Below are 16,000 nucleotides of genomic sequence, written 5' to 3' on the forward strand. Positions count from 1 at the left end.
ACTTCTTTGGCTTTTTATTCCCCATTTCACCGTCCTGTCTCTCTGGCTGCTCGCCACTGCGGGACTGTGTACTCAACTTTGCTCTTGGAGACTGGGTTTGATGGCACATTTTGCCTACATGGCCCTTGTGACCACACGTGAAACACAGCTTTTCTCTAAAGAAACGATCATCTGGCTCATGGGATGTCCCTCCGCACCGATAACACCCTTTTCTTATTAGGGGGCATCGGTGTTCTTTCACCTTGTTTACCTGCTGCTTGCTGGCACCCTGAATTTCCTCAACCTGCTGCACTGCTGACTCATGACTCATAGCAACATGGTAGGCATTATTTAAGGTCAATTGTGTTTCGCTGAGTAATTTTTTTTTGCACGGCCGTGTCAAGTAACCCAATCACAAACATATCTCTCAGGGCATCATTGAGGAAATTCCCAAACTGACACTTTTCTGCTAACCGACGTAATTCAGCTAAATACTGACTCACCGACTGTCCAGCCTTCTGTCTCACCGTCCAGAACCGATACCGTTCAGCTATAACCACTGGTTTCGGTGAGAGATGATCCTGCAGTACTTGCCAGAGTTCCTCGTACGTGTTCTCTGTCGGTTTCTGGGGCGCCAGTAAAGTCTTCAGTGACTCATAAGTCTTGCCCCCAATCACACTCAGGAACATTGCTCTCCTCCTTTTCTCTGTCTCGGTGTCCTTGATATTATTGGCCAGGAAGTACTGTTCTAACCTTTCACAAAACTCCTCCCAGTCCTCCTCTGCCATAAACTCAGCGACGCTGCTGAGGACTGCCATTTTGTCTTTCTCTTCTGTTTGTCGCGACACTAGTTGGCTTCCACTGCTTCCTGGGTTCTTAAAGCGTCCATCCTGGTCCCCATTTGTTATGTATAGAGGCAGGAACACTCATACTGAAGGTTAAGAAACCGCAGCTACGGGCTCCATTTATTTGTCAACAGACAGCCAACTTCAAAACCCCCCGACAACAACAGAGCATCACCATGCACAACTGCGCAGTACAGACAAAATAATAATACATTACACTTGTAATACATTACACTCCATTTGTGTTATCATATATTTTACAGATACACGGCTGGATTAGTCGGAGAAACATTGTACTACATGGTAACTCAACCATTTTTGTGAATTAAACAGCCATGCCTACACTATTGATTGAACCAGAGATGAAGTATTTCACATCTTATCCGACCCCAGGATGCTGATACCTTTTTTTTTTCTTTTTTTTTATCAAGGGTACATGACTTATTTCCTTAGGGATGCACCTGACAAAAAGGGGTAAATATTGCCGCAAAACTTAAGAACATAGAGGATTAAATGCTAGATATGTCCCACACAGGTGTGACCGAACTACCAGGAGAAGAGAAGAATACAATCAGGTGTTTGTCTGGGGGGTACTGCTTTAAAATTATAGTAATTCAGATAACAATTTATCGCACTTAAAATGACCATATCTTACGTTTACATTCTTTTCATATGTGCCAGAAATTAGGCAACATTCTATTACATTACCTTCAAAGCTTTTTGATCTTGCTAGAATCTTAGAGCCTACTCAGTCAGTATGGTGATCGCTGGATGCATTGTGCTGAAATAAACCACTACTCTGTTGGGCAGTCCTTACGCTGTATTTAAGCTGTGAGATCCTAGTTTCCAATTTTTTTCCAGATTATCCTAAATAAAATTTGTTACAGTTTTTACGCGAGATTTTGTAAACAACGCCTGACTTACATGATGGGCTATTCTTGTTGATTTTCTTTTTATGGTGTTTTCATATTTGAATACCACTTATATAAGTTTCTTCAGTATGTGAACATCAAGAAAAAACAAAGTAGAAAATTCAGTGTGTGAACAACATCAAGAAAACTCAAATTAGAAAATTCCGTTAAGAGAATATCAAGGTTTTCCTAAGAAGAAGGGATGACTTGATGAAACAGTTCTCTGTGCAAAATACTTCATGGCACATTTAAAAACCCACAGGCCAAAGAACCCCATTGGACCAATCATAAGCTCTGTGGGCTGTACGACATACAGTCTCTCAAAGTGACTTGTAACACTGTTGTCCCCTGTTTTGTAGGCACTATCTCTGGTTCATATGTTCAAAACAGTGGGGATTTGATAAAGTTAAAATCTCTAAATGTCATGTACCCCTACAAATTAGTTAGCTTTGATGTTAAATCAATATTCACAATGTTGATGATGTTTTAACCCTCCCGCCAAGCAATATGAGTAGTAACATTGATGGGATTTCCTCTGAAAACATTGTCAAGATAATTAGACTGTGCATTGTAAACTCATCTTTTGCTTTTGAAGGCAAATATTACACACAAAAATTTGGTATGGCTCTGGGTAATCCCCTCTCCCCAGTTCTGGCAAACATTTACATGGAACATTTTGAGAAACATTTACGGACCTCCGTAAAGGAGTAAAACATAGTTTGACACCGATACGTTAATGATATCCTGTGCTTGTGGGCTGACAGTCTTCCTATCGATGAATTTCTCCTGAAATTAAATTCGTTAGTTCTATTGGTAAAGTTCATTCATGAGGCGGAAATGAACTGCCTTTCTTGGATGAAAAAATTACCAGGGACAAAAGTGTTTTGAAGACTAAGGTATACAGATATTATGTCATATGTGCATTAGTATTCATACCATCACATTAAGGTAAAAACACCTGTGTTCACATCCATGTGAATGGAATTTCAGACCCAGAATTTTTAGATGAGCTAAAAATGATTCAGAACATTGGAATGAAGCTAAAATATCCACCAAATATACTAACTCAGTGCCACAATACAGTCAAGAAACGATTCCTTGAGGGGAAAACTAATAAACCAGAGAATCAGAATAATCGAAGAACCCTTCTTCCTCCCCCTCCATGAAAGTTTTCTTGATGTTCACATACTGAAGAAACTTAATGAACAAGTAGTATTCAAATATGAGAACATCATTAAAAAAAAAACTCATCAAGAACAGCCCATTTAGTAATTCAGGCGTTGTTTACAATATCCCGTGTAAGAGCTGCAACAAATTTTATATAGGACAAACTGGCAAAGATTTGCAAACTAGAATCTCGCAACATAAATACAGTGTAAAGACAGCCCAAAGAATAGTGGTTTATTTCAGCACAAAGCATCCAGTTATCACCAAACTGACTGGGTAGGCTCTAAGATTCTAGCAAGATCAAGAAGCTTCGATGAAAGAAATGTAATAGAATCTTGCCTAATTTCTGGCACATATATAAAAAAAAATGTAAACATGAGCTATGGTCATTTTAATTGTGTGATAACTTGTTAACTGAATTGAATTTAAAGCAGTACCCCCCAGACAAACAACCAATTGTATTCTTGTCTTCCCCTTGTAGGACAGTCACACCTGTGTTGGACACACCTACCATTAATCCTCTGATGTTCTTAAGTTAAGCGGCAGTATTTTCCCCCTTTTGTCAGGTGCATCCCTAAGGAAAAAAGCCAGGTACCTATTGTTCTGTTAATCGTTCATTTTTAATTCAGGTCGTCTTTCATTCTGCGTGGCATTCCCCGCTGCAGGTGTGCATGAGTTAAGCCGCGGTATTTACCTCTTTTGTCAAGTGCATCCCTGATGTAAAAAGTCAGGTACCTATTGTTTTGTGGATCGATTAGTTTTAATTTAGGTGAACCTTTGTTCTGTGTGCCACTCCCTGCTGCAGGTGTGTATAAAAGACCTCTACCCTTTACGTATCTATCACTCTGTCTGAAGATGTAGTATATATATATATATATATATATATATATATATATATATATATATATATTAGGGTGGTCTTTAGGTAAATAGTGAAAACTGAATATGGGAATTCTTCATGGGCCACCCTCCTAGCATTGTGCCACTGATAGAAAAACATGGCATGTAAAATTTTTTGGTACATTGGTCAAAAATTTTTGGTGTTCCAACGGACCTGAAGTTACTCCCTATATAGAAGAATGGGACCATTCGTGGGAGCCTCTCATTGATCCGCAAGAGGGCGTGGTCATGGCGGGAATGGCGGGCAAGGGACAGGGAGGGAGGCGATAAGATGCAGTAGCACCTGGGCAGGTGGGGATAGGGCGAGTGGGGAGGGAACTGGTCAGTCAGTAATGCATCATTTCCCCTTTTATTAGCTTAGCAAACGGTTGTTTTGTGCAATACGAAAGTAAAAGCATAGTCTTTCATCTGAAAATCTTTCCAAGTGGTGAGTCATTCTCAAGGTCTGATTGCAGTGGCTACAGCTGGCAAACAGCCTTCTTTCATGGAGGATGACGACCACAACAAATGTAAGGAAGAGAGGGAAACCAGGTAGAAGACCGTTATCTGATTGGATGGACAGCCCATCACCCACCTCACAGGTGGTAAGTTGCCATATATCGGTGAGGACCTTCTTTGGCTGTTCCATTTTCTGCAGAAGCAAAAGAGGATCCTACAGGATTCTGATACTGTGCCAGAATTTCAGTGACACAGAGCAAGCACAGGATTCCATAAGATGAAAACCTGTACGAGGAATGGCGTTCCCCAAGCAATAGGAAGGAAAGGAAGACAGAGGTGGAAGAAGGGAAGTGAGCTGACTTTAAACTGAAGCTGAAGAACCTCTTTGACTTGCCACACATTGATGCCATGAAGCTGCTGAGGAACGAAGAGGACAAGGCATTTCTGAAAGCTCGATAGGAGGAAGGCTGCAAAGCCATCATGCTCGGTGATGACCGGAAGCTGTCCAATGCTGAAGAGAAGAAGCATGAGAGAAAGGAAGCTTCCCAAGTTCGGGAACTACGAGACCAGCAGCAGCTGGCAGCACTGGATGCTTCTGTTGAGTTGGAGGACTCCGAAGAAGGCAGAGAAGACAAAGACCCTGTTCCCTGACCATCCATGTCAGCTGCCACATTCTCACCCAAACGATGATGATCCTGATCTCGTGCACCTGTCATCACTCTGGAATTGTCTAATGCTCTGGACTACACGAAGGCCAGGAACCACAATGCTATCCACATCTTGGCTACCACAGCATGCGTATGGGAAGGATCCTTCAATTATGGCTTTGAACTGGCAGAGCATCCATGAGGGGCAAACTAAGGCTCGTGGCGAACAGGCAGTAGCTCTGCACTCATCCTTCAAGCTTAGTGTTCTCCTCATTATTCACTGGGACAGTAGGTTTGTTGTTGATGAACCAGGTCAAGAAAAGTTCGAATACTTACCTATCCTAGTGTCTGGAGAGGGAATTATGAAGCTGCTGAATGTTCCCAAACTGCAGTCAGGAACAGGAGCTGACATGGTGGAAATCTTTGCCACCCTGCAAAAATGGGACCTGGTGGATTCAGTGACAAACATGAGGTTTGACACAACTGTTAGCAACACCAGAATTCGGTCTGGGGCCTGCACTCCCCTGCAGGAAGCACATCAGTGAGATCATCATCCAGAAAGTTTTCAGTCTGCTCTAGCATCATCACATTAGGGCCGGACATTCATCTCTTCAAGCGTTTCAAGCAAGGATGGACCTCCATTGCAGCTGATCGCTTTGACCTGCTCACCAGCCTTCCTACTCGTTGCAGCGAGGTCATCACCTTCTGTCATCTTTAACTCACTGCCCAACAGCCACAGGAAGATTACTGGGAGTTGATCGAGTGCACGGTGATCATCCTTAGTGGAGTTCCTCCTTGTGGCTTCCACATTTCGCGGACTGGCACCTACCACCTTGCCCGTTGGATGGCCAAAATCATCTGCTCACTCAAGATTTACACCTTTTCCACAGGCAGTTCAAGCTCACTGTGCGAGAACTTGCCACACTCGAGTGGTTTGTCATATTTGCCATCATGATTTACTTCCCATACTGGTTCACAGCATCAGTTGCCACATCTGCTTCTTGGAACGACCTTAACTTCCTCCAAGTCATCCCGGACTACATTGACTTGGAATTCTCATCCACTGGTGTGAAGGCCTTCAGTCTCATCTCTCGTACCTCCTTGAGGAACTGGTTGGTCTGGCATTCTTTGACGAGTCCCTCTACTTGGAAATGAAGAGGGCCACGGTCACAGCTCTGGAGAACAAGGAGGGTCATGAGCCTGAGAAAAGAAGGACTCTGGAGCTGTTTGTGACTGCCATTCAAATGAAGAACCTCCCTGATTTCGTAACAAGCACCATTCGCTGCATTTAAGTCTTCCTTGGCCCCTCAAATGGGTTCCTGAATGTCGACGCATCCACGTGGGTTAAACAAGATGACGACAATAAAACCAGGCAATACATCCGGTCACTAAAAGTCATGAACAACCTCACTGAGCGAAGAGTTGCGTTCCATGTCATCATTAAAGACGAGGAGCAGTGGAAATTCCTGTTGCAGGTCATAGAGGCTCATTGTCAATGATTCCCGGACACTCAAAAGGCAACCATGACTTCTCAGACTAGACAACAACGAGTGGGGGATCTGTTCCCAAGAAGTCACTCCAATGAGGAGCTAATACATTTACTGTATGGGGGACCTAAGGCATGCTGGCAGGGTATTAAACCCTGATGGCACAGAGTTTGAACTTCTGGGTCTCTGGGCCACCAATAAAAACTACAGTGGAAGACCGAAAGTTTGCAAGGAGGGTTTTTGTACCAAGAGGAACAAAAGTGTGGGGTTACCCATAAAAATGTACAACTTTGAAAATAAGGACCACCCTAATATACAGTATATATATATATATATATGTGTGTGTGTGTGTTTATGCTTCTGACTGGGAATCGAACCCCTAGACCTCTTATATAGGCGTCAGGCACTGATACCATTCCACCATGGCGTGATAAAAGCTGAGAACACCTGATTTTTTGACGAACCAGGTAAATCCATTATGGAAGGATATATTTCAGTCACAACACATTAGGATCATTTCTCAGCCCCACGCAACTCGACAAGTGACAGAGCAGTTTTAATCTATCCCAGACACAACACGAGCGTCTTTATATGTTGGAAAGACACATTACACGCATGTGTACAAATGTTTTTTACGCTTCTGACTGGGAATCGAACCCTAGACCTCTTAGATAGAAATCAGGCACTGATACCACTCCACCATGGCGTGATAAAAGCTGAGAATACCTGATCTTTTTGACAAACCAGGTAATCCATTATGGAAGGATATACTGCAGTCACAACACAGGATCATTTTTCAACCCCACGCAAATCGGCAAGTGACAGAGCAGTTTTAATATATCCCAAACACAACACGAACATCTTTATACATTGGAGAGACACACATTACACGCGTGTGTACAAATGTGTTAAAATAACATTTACACACGCGTGTAATGTGTGTCTCTCCAACATATAAAGACGCTCGTGTTGTGTCTGGGATAGATTAAAACTGCTCTGTCATTTGCCCAGTTGCGTGGGGCTGATAAATGATCCTAATGTGTTGTGATTGAAATATAACCATCCATAATGGATTTACCTGGTTCGTCAAAAAAATCTGGTGTTTTTATCACGCCGTGGTGGAGTGGAATCGGTGCCTGACTTCTGTCTAAGAGGTCTAGGGTTCAATTCCCAGTCAGGAGCGTAAAAAAACATTTGTACACACGTGTGTGTGTCTCTCCAATATATATATATATATACATATTTATATTGAGCCTCTGTGGTACAATGGTAAACTGTGCGTTTTCGTATGTGGGAGAACCAGGGTTCGTGCCACGCCTAGGTAAGAAACTTTGGGAGTGTTCTTCCGGCTACATACTGCTTTGGCAGACATGAGGGGTGCTGTGGTTGAACCAGTGTCGCATACTATGAATTATGCTTGCACCCAGTCGGCTTGTGCGGGCCGATTACACTTGGTTCACAGACGACAAACACATCCAAAGCCACTCCAACATTACACTCACATTTACAAGAACATCTCACCCTACATACAATCTCTACCAGACAGCCTAAGCAGTTTGGTTGAGATGCATGGGCTGTATCATCCCCACTTCGGTCGGGATAGGCTGGTCCTGCAGTGAACACTCAAACGGCTGATGATTATTATATATATATATATATATATATATATATATATATATATATATATATATATATATATATATATATACCGCCTATGTGTGCATGTGTGTGTGTATGTGCGCGAATTATTAATGCCTTACTGCATATATACAATCCTTGGTTGTTCCTTTCATTGTCTATTACACATGTATATGAAGTCAACTTAATTATTCACATCACAGCTAGTGATGGAGATGTATTTTATTTAACACACCTCTCTCACTAACACTGATGCAAGTAATTATGTTACTCATATACATATATCCCAGATAACATGGAGTTATTGGGCCAATATCGACTCATTCTGAATTAGTATCGGTACTGACGGCTTGCGGCAAATCGCATGTGACCTGCATTGGCTTAATACACAAAATACTCTTCCATTCCAATTCTGGCAAACCAGAATTGAAACAATATTGTTGCCAGTGCTAGCATATACCTGAACTGGGTCTATTATAGTCGAACCTTTATCACGCCATTTCCAGCTGTTTGTTTAATGTTTGCCTATATCTAAATATTACAGTTTTTAAGTTAATTTAATTTTAGGTAAAAAACACTGAAGCAAAAAAAAAAGGGTTAGTCGATCAGTGATCTTAAATGTTCTATTTTTACATGAAAAGTAGGTAATTATGTATTGTACTATAACTCTGCTGATAACAATTGGCTATTTATTAGTATTAGTATTATAATCCGAACAGTGAATTTGGACTGGATTTTCCCCTTATTTTTCCAGCTTTTCTTCCACCGCCCGCAGTATCACTGATGTCTATCTTCCCGATATTTGCAGGGCAAATTACATTCTTTACACTAAATTTGACTTGGCAAAACTCCATATTTTCTTAGTAGTTCAGTAGATGCTTCGTTATTACTGTGGTAAAGTAAATACTGATTCTGTGTAGTATGTACTTTTTTCACCCCTTCCTATGCTAAACCTGTTTTTGTTTTGTTTTGTTTTTTTAAGTATTATTATTATTTCAAACTATTTGGCTCCTATACAGGTCTGGCAGTCTGTTTAATAGAATTATGTGTGCAATATATACCAGACATGCTTTAACGAAGAACCAAAAATTATAAACTGCCGATGTTTGAGAGCCGTAAGACGTAAACAGACTTCTCACAAACCTTTTCCAAGCAGCAAAACCACCTTTAAATCATCTTGTACTGTGCTGAATATCACTATTGAACAAAGACATGAATGATGTTCTGCACAGTTCAAGGTAATTCAAAGGTGATCTCTCAACTTGTAAAAAGAGAAGAAAACCGGATATGCAGTTTTGCCTTTAATGGTCTGATACTTAACCAATGCTGGCTAACAGATGGTTCTATAATGGTTATGAATAGGTCTGATACAGCAGTACATATTTACATGGATCGACACGTACCCAGCAAACACTGAAATGACGGGCCAGCACTGGCAGATAACGAAACTAAGGAAAAACGGCAACCATGCACTGGATCGATTCCTAGCCTTAATATTCTGTTTATATTGGGCCAGTTGATGTAAAACTTGTGTTGGGCCGATATATAAATAAAACTTTTTTTTTTTCTGACACTGGGCTGAAACGGCAACCATACATTGGACCGATTCCTGGCAGTAATCGTTATATATATATATATATATCTATCTATCTATCTATCTATCTATATATATATATATATATATATATACAGTATACAGGTATATTGTTATGGTGGTGTATATTGCGGTGCACTCTTAACCCTTAATTAAGCACCAAAAGGGATAAGATAAAGTTTGCAAGAAAACTAACTTTATTGTACAAGTACACTATAACATACACAACCAAAGAAGAAACCAGGGTTCGTTTTACAAAAGGAGGAATCATATAGGCCTCAGGATACAAATAAAAAACTAGTGTTTTCTTACCTAACCAGAATACACTCAGTGGAGGCTAAGTACTAACAAAGCTCAAGGAAACGTGGAGACTTTGAAGGTAAATCCAGATATAAATCACACACTAGTGTAAATGGAGTGAACCAAAAATGGGAAATGGTACACAAACAGTGTGTTTTGTAATCAAAGTCACGTATTGAGTAGAGTTGGGGAAAAGTGCAACACAATGTGACAAAAGTGTACCGTGACAGTAAATGTGTACAAATGTGTGCAGATGACAAAATGTGCACAAGAATGTGTGTAGAAAATGAGACAAAAATGTATGTCTGTACAAAAAGAGACAAATGTGTCTCTTCACATTTTCCTCGACCATATAAAGGGGATTTACTCCACCTTCCTCAGCTAATAAACCACTATGCTGTCTTAAAAATAATCTCTGTCCATAGAGAATCAATAGAGGCACCTGCTACCAATGAGGGCCTCATACACTCCACACAGAACCAATTGCGTGCCATAAAGAATGTGAGGGAAGCGTCATTTAGGATTCTAATTGGCAAATATCCCTACTTTGCTCCTCCTACATTATGCTACACCCACAGTTCAACGACAAGAGGGATTTTCTGCTTAATTTGTGAGAAAAACATCTGGTGTGTTATCAGTTCAGAGGGCAAAAGTTGACCGCTGGGTAAATACGTAAATACACGTGGGGACTAGGGTTACCCTTTACAGGCAGCAAAAGTGATAAGAGAAAAGATTTAATGTTCTTAACGGCTCGCTTCTCTCTCGTTTCATTATCATCTTGTCTTCTATTTCACCCATTCGCTACTGAGGTAACTACGCCAGTGGCAATATATATATATATATATATATATATATATATATATATATATATATATATATATATATATATATATATATATATATATATAAAATGGGCCTATTGGTGTAAGACATGTAGTGGACGGATATATAAATATAACTTTTTTCGAAAACTGGGTCAAGAATGGTAATAAAATGTTAGCCCAATCTATGTATTGCTGATCACGCCAATCAAGCAGCTTACAACTGAGTGATATACAACATCCATCACAGATCACTTTCATATATTGGATAATTGAAATATATTTTATATAATATAGAAATTTCAACAGAGTCGGGAGTTTTCCACAGGCAACTGTCTTGTTATATAACGAAAGTCTTATTTTTGGTAATGTTTTTGTGGAACTGAATTTAATTTCAGTTTTCAAGATCATAATTTATAATATTAATGTTAAAGGGGCATTGGTATATGCACAAAATATATACAACTGGGTCTATAAAATGGTCAGAGTTGCACAGTTGACTATGAAGGTCGTCCGTGGCTCAGTGGTAACATGTACATATCTGATGTGTTGAAGGCATGGGTTCGAGTCCCACACCAGGCAGTTAATATAACTGAAATACCTGCTGCCGCTGGACCGACCAGCCCACCATCCCCCACCCTACCACCGAGCTGCCGCCTCACCACCACCCCAGGAGGACACCACGGAGGGCCGGGTCACCGAGAGGTCAACCCGGGACAAGAAGGGCGCCGGTGCTCCCCTGTCCTGAGTCCCTTTGTCCCTCAACTGGTCCGACAGAAGCTACGCCGGCAGAAGACACGACCCTGCGGGCGGGACAGCCTTCACCAGGTTCGGGGTGGGACTGAGCCAGATTCAGTCCCAAGCAACACCACGGTACGGCCACTGTACGTGCCGGGGAGGGTACGGGCACTGTACGCCCCTCAGTTGCTTTCCCCCTATCAGGTACGGCAACTGTACGCCCTTCAGTTACAGCCACATCTGGAGACGGCCTCGGAGTGTTAGCTATTGAGTGCACTCCGACTGGCAAAGAAAGGAGGAGTGGAACCGCGATAATGGCCACTGTACGTGTCAGGGAGGGTACGGCCACTGTACACCCCTCATCCACTACCTCTTCCTCCTACAGGAGTAACACCGCGGTAACGGCCACTGTACATGACGGGGAAGGAGCAGCCACTGTACGCCTTTCAGTTACTTCCCGTGGGGCAGGCAGACCCGCGGTAATGGCCACTGTACGTGCCGGGGAGGGAGCGGCCACTGTGCGCCCCTCATCTGCCTCTTCCTCCTTCAGGAGCAGCACTGCCACAACATCCACTGTACTTGTGGGGGAAGGAGCGGCCACTGTACGCCCTTCAGCTGTGGACCCTGGGGATTACAGAACCGCCACAACGGCCACTGTATGTGTGGGGGAAGGAGCGGCCACTGTACGCCCTTCATCCGTGACTCCTGAGGTCCTCCTGGAGAAGGAGGTCCCTTGCGCGGCCAGTCTTTCACCTCTCGGCTGCGTGGGACGCCCCTCTCTTGCTCCCTCCAGGTGTGGTTCCCCGGAGGTGCTGCTGGAGTGGTGGCGCGGCCCTGTGTCGGTCCTGCTGCCTACCCCTGGTCGGCCCCGGTCCTTGACAGACACCAGACAGAAGAGGTGCCGCAGTCTGCCCCTGACGGCGCCCCTCCCTACAGGCAACCGCAGCACCCAGGCTCCCAGACCGGACCGGCGGGCCCCAGAGCCAGGCCGTTTGGGCTCCACTCCCCCACGGCTCTCCGCCCAGAATAAGAGGCGACAGGGCCGTCTCCTGCAGCTGTTCGGCCCCAGACCCGAGGGCCGCCCGTCAGGTCGAGGCCCTCAAGTCGGAGGGCCTCCCTGCACCCCACCGACGAGGCTCCAGCACGAGGGCCTCTCAGGTCAAGGCCCCCAAATGGGAGAGCCTTCCTGTGCCCCCCTGACGAAGAAATCCCGGTCAGTGACACCCCTATGGGTAGTGCACTGTCTCCTGCAGGAGGGCTCCCCAGTAGAGCCCCCTCCCACGCCCAGGCGCCTCCTGTGTTAAGCTCAGGAAACAAGGGCAAGTAGTGACTTTAACGCATCTCGTGTGCCTTGGAAAACCACAGAGATGGGAGTGAACAGTGACAGTGAAGGAGTGAGGCCAGAATAATATAAGTGACACACAGTGAGACAAATACCCAGGCAGAACAGAAAAGACTAGTGAGCATGGACATAGAGCCATATGGAAACAGCAAGAGCGCGAGGAAAAGCCAAAAGTCTGTGAACAGTGTCTCCGCGACTAAGAAACTATCCCGAGTGTCGCGACTCGTGCTCTGACAAGTTATAGTAATATTCACTCTCTCGACTCCTGGCCCTCTGTACCCCTTGTGCATCTGGTTGAGATTATTAAATACTAATTTTGCCTATGGACACAATACGGGTATATAGAACTTAACACTCACCATCGAGGTATAATTGCAGAACTCCACTCTCTGCCTGTGCTGTGTGTGATACATTATATTGGGGAGCTAACTCTGTAAACCTGTCTCCATCATATCCTGTAACTCTTTGTTTTTATATTGTAACGGTGTATTGAAATAAGCCAATAGATGTGTTAAGGTGTACTGCCTAGTTTTTATGCCCTGTTCCTTTGTAAGTGTTTTATTTCCGGTCCGGAAAGAGGACCCCGCTCAGTCGCGGGCGTTTTTAGCACGAGAAGTCGGGCTAAAAACATCCCGCATAACAATAATTTGTTTCATTTCAGACCTTCCATCACTTTGGCAGCAATTCGGGACAGACGGAGATACTGAGCTGGCAACATAGTGTATATTCATAGATGTATGTAACTTGGGTAAGAGAGACTCCACTCACTAAATCAGCTGTCAGATGTGTGGACTGTACAGTAGGCAGTCAGAGGGCAAAGGTTCGAATCCTGATTTTTTTTAATTTTTTAAAAGCATGTAAAGGATAAAGTTTACAATGTTATTCCCTCAAAGGAAGAAAAAGTAAATTTCAAGATCTGTTAATTTCGAGCTATCCAGACACACTTACTTGTAAATTGGCCCGATTACTTTCACGCGATTCAGATTTGATTACTGGCTTCCGATACAGACATAATGTTGGTCCAGAAAAGAACCGAATCTGGATCTATGTGCAAACGGTTGTCGGCACTTGCACCGGGACGATGCAGGTCATCTGGCTTGCCTGCACCATTCTGACACCACGTGCCATTACAAGCCAGCATCGGTATGGTTCTGAGCCAACAAATCATATTTACTGGGATAAAGGAAGATGAAGGGATCGAGCACTGATTTTATAATGATAGTCAATAAACTTACAATGAATAAAACACAGGGGATAGATGGAATATCTCCAATAGTTTTAAAGGAACTTGAAAACGGAATATCGAAACTTTTAGCCCTAATATTAAAATTATTACTCAGGAGTGGCACAGTACCATATGAATGGAAACTAGCAAATATAACACCACTATGCATAAAATGCAATATATCACAAGCTGGAAATTCCCGTCCAGTTAGTTTAACATCAGCTGTATGCAATTTTTAAAAAAATCGTAAATAGAGGTGATTTTTAAAAGTATTTAAAAAGAAATAAGCCTATTAAGGACTCACAGCACAGATTTAGGAAGAATCGTTCATGTTTTAAGTCTATTTGACTTTTTAAATTATATTATTGATGTTTATGATACAACTCAGTCAGCCAAAGTGATCCATCTCGACTTCCGGAAAGCTTTCGATAAAGTTCCCTATAAGGTGGATCAGAAGCTGGCTCACAGATCAGAACAGATTCTTACCGGAAAGAATTAGGTTGGAAGCATGTCAAAAGCAGAGTGCCTCAAGGTTCAGTTTTGGGTCCTGCGTTATTTCTAATTTGTATTGGCAGTATTGATGTTTTGTGTTGCAGTAGGTCCAAATTCTTTGATAAAATGAAAATTGTTAACAGAGCACATACCCCTGATGATATGAAAAGATCTTTATAAACTGTTCACTTGGGCTCAAACGTGGTAAATGGATTTTTATATCAAGTGCAAAGTCATAAACACTGGAAGGAGGGAAGAAAGAATGAAGACTTAGCACCAAGCACAATATGGCTATGTGGCACTAAATTTGGGGTTGAAGTGGTCTTGGCGTGAAAGTGGCGTAAAGGAGAAAAGGTCAACGTCATTCGGAAGTCCATTAATCTTTCATGTCAATAAACTAAATGTCTAGCCTGAGAGGAGTAGAGGGAAAATAAAGGCCGGAAAAAACACGAGAATATCAAGAAGATTGGTGGAACAGAAGAGAAGCAGAGGACAGGAGGAGAGAAAGGTGAAAGAGGAAAAGGCCTCATTTAATCTCCTTTTGCGACCAGCAGGAATACTGGGGAAATATTCTCTCCCCCGTTCCCCAGGAGGATGGCAGTTCTTGGTTGTGCCCTCACAAGCGAGGTGTCCGGCATGGGAGACCTTGCAAGGACCACCGGGGCTCGGAAGCTCCCCTACCAAGAAAGGGGGGCGCGGTAGCACAGTGGTAGCGCGCCGGACTCGTAATCGGGGGATTGCGAGTTCGAGCCTCGCCCGGGCTGCCGTGCCGGGAGTGGTAGCTCGCTCCTGTAACCCTTTAGCGGGGCTATATAGTCCAATACAGGGCTTAGCTCGGGGGAACTCCATTTCTCCAATTTCCTCTACCAAGAAAGGTGGTTGCCACGGGGGAGATAGACACTGGAAGTAAAAATGAAAACTTCAGTTACACTGTGAGGGATAATCAGCCTGTATGTACACAGAAAGAAAAAGATTTCGAAATAATACATATAAGAAGTTACTTAAGACCAAGTTGTCAGTGCACAGAGGCAATAGAGAAAGACAACAAACTATAGCTGGATTTTCAGACAGAGTGATCGAATTCAAATAGGAGAATATTATAGTTACCTTAAACAATTCCTCAGTGCTTCCGTATCTGGAGTACTGTGTTCTGTTTTGGTCACAATATTGCAGGAAACATATAGAGAAGCTAGAGACAGAGAAGCAAACTAAACAAAGAAAGTTAGAAGAGTAGAAGGTGTTGAACCTACAGTACAGTATCATAGTGCAGACTGCAGTTGGATTCAATGCAAGTATTCAAAGTTTTCAAAGGGCATGGCAATATGTTAGTCGATGAGTACTTCAGAGTACACCGTTCTGACTATGATAAAGATAACGGATAAAAAATAATTGGCAAAAATTTTCAGTCAAATGAAGCAAACTTGTTTACAGAACTGTAAACATATAAAACAAGTTGCTTAGGAATGTGGTAGACAC

General features: G+C 42.8%; 1 protein-coding gene across 1 annotated transcript; it reads right to left on the reverse strand.

Moving 5' to 3' along the window:
* Positions 1 to 326: 326 nt before the first annotated feature.
* LOC145390364 (uncharacterized) lies at positions 327 to 797 on the reverse strand. The gene has a single exon (XM_080265313.1). The coding sequence runs from the start codon at positions 795 to 797 to the stop codon at positions 327 to 329; it is 471 nt and encodes a 156-aa protein (XP_080121439.1).
* Between the last annotated feature and the right edge of the window lie 15,203 nt (positions 798 to 16,000).

The sequence above is a fragment of the Coenobita brevimanus genome, chromosome 14 (assembly GCF_032717465.1).
Source record: "Coenobita brevimanus isolate Jiangsu-jjx chromosome 14, ASM3271746v2, whole genome shotgun sequence".
NCBI classification, from domain to species: Eukaryota; Metazoa; Arthropoda; class Malacostraca; order Decapoda; family Coenobitidae; genus Coenobita; species Coenobita brevimanus.